This window comes from Ranitomeya variabilis, chromosome 3 (genome assembly GCF_051348905.1).
Source record: "Ranitomeya variabilis isolate aRanVar5 chromosome 3, aRanVar5.hap1, whole genome shotgun sequence".
In the NCBI taxonomy this organism is placed as follows: domain Eukaryota; kingdom Metazoa; phylum Chordata; class Amphibia; order Anura; family Dendrobatidae; genus Ranitomeya; species Ranitomeya variabilis.
This window is the reverse complement of record NC_135234.1, coordinates 1538849-1544848: the sequence shown is the minus strand read 5'-3', so window position 1 is coordinate 1544848 and position 6000 is coordinate 1538849. Positions and strand designations below refer to the sequence as shown.

The 6000-nt window shown below is 59.0% G+C and overlaps 1 protein-coding gene across 4 annotated transcripts in view; it reads left to right on the top strand.

The window, feature by feature from the left end:
- The first annotated feature begins 204 nt into the window (after nt 1-204).
- Nucleotides 205-6000, top strand: part of CBS (cystathionine beta-synthase) — a 66008-nt gene continuing 60212 nt past the window's right edge. For 2 of the 4 annotated variants that reach the window (XM_077293535.1, XM_077293533.1), the window contains exons 1-5: nt 205-318; nt 3854-4047; nt 4126-4232; nt 4346-4480; nt 5718-5797. In XM_077293535.1, the coding sequence (XP_077149650.1) occupies nt 3860-4047; nt 4126-4232; nt 4346-4480; nt 5718-5797 (510 nt within the window). In that variant the 5' untranslated portion in view covers nt 205-318; nt 3854-3859. Of the gene's footprint in view, nt 408-3853; nt 4048-4125; nt 4233-4345; nt 4481-5717; nt 5798-6000 lie in introns of all 4 variants that reach the window. The other 2 variants (XM_077293534.1, XM_077293532.1) reach the window with 1 other exon arrangement.

Sequence of the window (6000 nt, the reverse complement as noted above, 5' to 3'; positions counted from 1 at the left end):
ATTACCTCACACAGGGGTGTTATCGGTAGTATACAGTGTTATTACCTCACGGCTGTCTAGTGCCAGTGATGACGTCACTGCTGTACGTCACATGACTGTGCAGTCTGGATTGCATCAGTCCCATCTGCTTTCCCTCTCAGGTGTGTGCGGTCTCCGCCCACAAAGTCATGTGATGCTCTGTGAGTTTTGTTATCATCTGATTGGACAGAATTGGTTGCTGTGGGACGACCCTCCCTCCTATTATTTGAGCAATCACTGAGCACAATAGTAACCACCGCCTTCCGTCTGACCAATTGGAGGACGGCTCTGCAGTCCTAGGTAAGTCACGTGGTTGTGTTCTGTCAGCGGCGCTCATTGCAGGTTCTGCGACAGTGAGCAGAACCAGGAACTCCCGAGAGGCGCAGCAGGTAACGGCTCCGGGGCCGCTAGCACCCGCCTGTCTGTGCCCCGGGCTGCGGGACCCCCACAGTGCCCTGTGCCCATCCCCCCCCATGTGTCTGGTGCTAGAGGTGACGCCCCCCCATGTGTCTGGTGCCAGAGGTGACGCCCCCCCATGTGTCTGGTGCCAGAGGTGACGCCCCCCCATGTGTCTGGTGCCAGAGGTGACGCCCCCCCATGTGTCTGGTGCCAGAGGTGACGCCCCCCCATGTGTCTGGTGCCAGAGGTGACGCCCCCCCATGTGTCTGGTGCCTGAGGTGACGCCCCCCCATGTGTCTGGTGCCTGAGGTGACGCCCCCCCATGTGTCTGGTGCCAGAGGTGACGCCCCCCCATGTGTCTGGTGCCAGAGGTGACGCCCCCCCATGTGTCTGGTGCCTGAGGTGACGCCCCCCCATGTGTCTGGTGCCAGAGGTGACGCCCCCCCATGTGTCTGGTGCCAGAGGTGACGCCCCCCCATGTGTCTGGTGCCAGAGGTGACGCCCCCCCATGTGTCTGGTGCCAGAGGTGACGCCCCCCATGTGTCTGGTGCCAGAGGTGACGCCCCCCCATGTGTCTGGTGCCAGAGGTGACGCCCCCCCATGTGTCTGGTGCCAGAGGTGACGCCCCCCCATGTGTCTGGTGCCAGAGGTGACGCCCCCCCATGTGTCTGGTGCCAGAGGTGACGCCCCCCCATGTGTCTGGTGCCAGAGGTGACGCCCCCCCATGTGTCTGGTGCCAGAGGTGACGCCCCCCCATGTGTCTGGTGCCAGAGGTGACGCCCCCCCATGTGTCTGGTGCCAGAGGTGACGCCCCCCCATGTGTCTGGTGCCAGAGGTGACGCCCCCCCATGTGTCTGGTGCCAGAGGTGACGCCCCCCCATGTGTCTGGTGCCAGAGGTGACGCCCCCCCATGTGTCTGGTGCCAGAGGTGACGCCCCCCCATGTGTCTGGTGCCAGAGGTGACGCCCCCCCATGTGTCTGGTGCCAGAGGTGACGCCCCCCCATGTGTCTGGTGCCAGAGGTGACGCCCCCCCATGTGTCTGGTGCCAGAGGTGACGCCCCCCCATGTGTCTGGTGCCAGAGGTGACGCCCCCCCATGTGTCTGGTGCCAGAGGTGACGCCCCCCCATGTGTCTGGTGCCAGAGGTGACGCCCCCCCATGTGTCTGGTGCCAGAGGTGACGCCCCCCCATGTGTCTGGTGCCAGAGGTGACGCCCCCCCATGTGTCTGGTGCCAGAGGTGACGCCCCCCCATGTGTCTGGTGCCAGAGGTGACGCCCCCCCATGTGTCTGGTGCCAGAGGTGACGCCCCCCCATGTGTCTGGTGCCAGAGGTGACGCCCCCCCATGTGTCTGGTGCCAGAGGTGACGCCCCCCCATGTGTCTGGTGCCAGAGGTGACGCCCCCCCATGTGTCTGGTGCCAGAGGTGACGCCCCCCCATGTGTCTGGTGCCAGAGGTGACGCCCCCCCATGTGTCTGGTGCCAGAGGTGACGCCCCCCCATGTGTCTGGTGCCAGAGGTGACGCCCCCCCATGTGTCTGGTGCCAGAGGTGACGCCCCCCCATGTGTCTGGTGCCAGAGGTGACGCCCCCCCATGTGTCTGGTGCCAGAGGTGACGCCCCCCCATGTGTCTGGTGCCAGAGGTGACGCCCCCCCATGTGTCTGGTGCCAGAGGTGACGCCCCCCCATGTGTCTGGTGCCAGAGGTGACGCCCCCCCATGTGTCTGGTGCCAGAGGTGACGCCCCCCCATGTGTCTGGTGCCAGAGGTGACGCCCCCCCATGTGTCTGGTGCCAGAGGTGACGCCCCCCCATGTGTCTGGTGCCAGAGGTGACGCCCCCCCATGTGTCTGGTGCCGGAGGTGTGGGGCGCTTCCCCCTCAGTACCGTGTGCTTGGGCCCGGAGGTGATGGGTCCCGGAGTTAGAGTTGACATGTTACTCCGTCTGCTCATCCTTGTGAGGAGTCATGGTGGCGGGTGTGCCCCTCGTTCTGTTCTTATTACGGTGCCCTCAACGTGGCATCTGTTGGCTCATGGTGATGTGGCGGGTCTGGTGGCCGGTGTGTCCCTCGTCCTGTTATGATTCCGGTGCCCTCAGCGCTGCGTCTGTTGGCCCATGGTGATGTGACGAGTCTGGTGGCCGGTGTGCCTCTCGTCTTGTTCTTATTACGGTGCCCTCAGCGCTTCGTCTGTTGGCCCATGGTGATGTGACGAGTCTGGTGGCCGGTGTGCCCCTCATCCTGTTCTTATTACGGTGCCCCCAGCTCTGCATCTGCTGGCCCATGGTGATGTGACGAGTCTGGTGGCCGGTGTGCCCCTCGTACTGTTATGATTCCGGTGCCCTCAGCGCTGCGTCTGTTGGCCCATGGTGATGTGAGGAGTCATGGTGGCCGGTGTGTCCCTCGTCCTGTTCTTATTACGGTGCCCCCAGCTCTGCATCTGTTGGCCCATGGTGATGTGACGAGTCTGGTGGCGGGTGTGCCCCTCGTCTTGTTCTTATTACGGTGCCCTCAGCGCTTCGTCTGTTGGCCCATGGTGATGTGACTAGTCTGGTGGCCGGTGTGCCCCTCGTCCTGTTATGGTCCTGGTGCCCTCAGCGCTGCGTCTGTTGGCCCATGGTGATGTGAGGAGTCATGGTGGCGGGTGTGCCCCTCGTCTTGTTCTTATTACGGTGCCCTCAGCGCTTCGTCTGTTGGCCCATGGTGATGTGACGAGTCTGGTGGCGGGTGTGCCCCTCGTCCTGTTCTTATTACGGTGCCCCCAGCTCTGCATCTGTTGGCCCATGGTGATGTGACGAGTCATGGTGGCCGGTGTGCCCCTCGTCCTGTTATGGTCCTGGTGCCCTCAGCGCTGCGTCTGTTGGCCCATGGTGATGTGAGGAGTCATGGTGGTGGGTGTGCCCCTCGTCCCTCTCGTTATGTTCCCGCATGGTGATGTGAGGAGACGCCGCTGGCAGATTCCAGCTCGCTATAGAAGGGATCTGACCACTTCACATTGATGTGATCGGCCCACCATTAGAGCAGGGTGTTGGCCCCCAGGTCTCGGAGTCTAGAGATGAGGGACACACTGCTAATGATTAAAGGACCGCCATCTGTCCCAGATTTCCTCAAGTTGGGCTGACTCCGTAGAAAACCATGTCATGTGGAGGTGATGGGCCTCAGATGCTTGCACAGAATCTTGTCCATCTGTTAATGGTGTGGAGTAACCTGAAGGATGGGTGACGTCCACATCCCAGAGCCCCCTTTGTGCACACTGATCGGGAGCCCCTGGATTACGCAGTTGGGATGTGTCCTGTAGATGTCATAGAGCAGCTTCTTGTCTTTGGTCCTGTCCCCCATGATGGCCCAGCCCGTACTGTGGATTTCATGCAGCAGCATATAAGGGTTCGGGGAGCTGTGTCCTGTCTGCCAGGTGGTAACCCCCTCATCTCCTTCCATCAGGTCATCATGCCGTCTGTACCCCCTGAATCGGAATCTGTCTCTTGTCCTCACATCGCTGAGAATCGCGTTACCAATGGCGGTGTAAATGCGGAACTTGGCGCAGAGAGGAAGTGGATCCGCCCAGATCTCCCCAGCAAGTGCACGTGGCAGCTTGGCATGCCACCGGCCGAGTCTCCGCATCACCATGTGCCCCTGTAAGTATAACATGGCAGGAGCCCCTGGGACACATCGCTGCAACTAGTGCAGGGACTAAGTGATCCTCTCTGTTCCAGTAACCCCAGTCCATCCATCCTCCCGAGTGTCCTGCAGAAGATCGGTCACACTCCGCTCGTCAGGATCAACAAGATCGGAAAAAGGCATGGTCTGAAGTGTGAGCTGTGTAAGTGGCCTCCAGATGGAGGATGTCCGGGTCTGGTTAGTGCACCTGGCTGGAGGGTCCTGTGCTTCACCCGCCTCTGTACAAGCCTTGATCTCTCCTTCTGTGTCCTGCAGTGGCCAAGTGCGAGTTCTTCAATGCCGGAGGGAGTGTGAAGGATCGGATCAGTCTGCGGATGGTGGAAGATGCAGAGAGAGAAGGCATTCTTAAACCAGGGGACACCATCATAGAGCCCACCTCAGGAAACACTGGTGAGCACCTTACACCCACTGTCGTCCTCTGTGCCGTCTGTGTGAAAAGGAGCGTGGCCGAGACGGGTAGCGAGATGTGAAGGTATGACCACTATTTACCACAGGGGCGCCATACCAACATCACCCCATCAGCAGCAGGAGGTCCGTGACAAGATCCCGTGTGGTCAGGGTTATTAATCTACACACCCCCCCCCCCACAGTGTGACCAGTACAGGAGGTGGCGGTATTACACGTATATTACACCCCTCTGCAGTGTGACCAGGACAGGAGATGGCGGTATTACACGTGGTTTACAGTATATTACACCCCCCGCAGTGTGACCAGTACAGGAGGAGTCTGTATTACACGTATATTACACCCCTGCACAGTGTGACTAGGACAGGAGGTGGCGGTATTACACGTATATTACACCACTCCACAGTCTGACCAGTACAGGATGTGGCGGTATTACACCCCTCCGCAGTGTGACCAGTACAGGAGGTGGCGGTATTACACGTATATTACACCCCTCTGCAGTGTGACCAGGACAGGAGGTGGCGGTATTACACGTGGTTTACAGTATATTACACCCCCCGCAGTGTGACCAGTACAGGAGGTGGCGGTATTACACGTATATTACACCCCTCCACAGTGTGACTAGGACAGGAGGTGGCGGTATTACACGTATATTACACCACTCCACAGTCTGACCAGTACAGGAGGTGGCGGTATTACACCCCTCCGCAGTGTGACCAGGACAGGAGGTGGCGGTATTACACGTGGTTTACAGTATATTACACCCCCCGCAGTGTGACCAGTACAGGAGGTGGCGGTATTACACGTATATTACACCACTCCACAGTGTGACCAGTACAGGATTTGGCGGTATTACACCCCTCCACAGTGTGACCAGGACAGGAGGTGGCGGTATTACACGTGGTTTACAGTATATTACACCCCCCGCAGTGTGACCAGTACAGGAGGTGGCGGTATTACACATAGTGTGACTATTGTACTGGAGGCGGGAGGTTACGGACTATTATTACATTTGTGACGTGTACAGTGGTGTTTAGTGACCTTTCTTTGCTCTTCTGAGGCTTGGAGCTGATGTGTCCTTAGGGAAGGTCTTGATTTTCTGGGATAATCTGCTAACTGACTACAACACTCCTTCCGTGTGCGAGTCCAGCTGATCCTCTTCCCCTCCCGCCATCGCTCACTGTACACTATCCTATGTATGATGCCGTTCCTTCCTCCTCAGGAATCGGCCTGGCCCTGGCAGCTGCTGTGAAGGGATACCGCTGTATCATAGTGATGCCGGAGAAGATGAGTATGGAGAAAGTAAGTGTGGGTGGGGGGCGTCCTCACATTTATCTGTGTATATTGGGGTGCGGCCCCTTATCCTACAGCTGGACAGTACAGTCATGTAGTCCCCATAGCTGGGGGTCCATTATCTGGGTCCTGTGTATATCAGGGGTGCGGCCCCTTATCCTACAGCTGGACAGTACAGTCATGTAGACCCCATAGCTGGGGGTCCATTATCT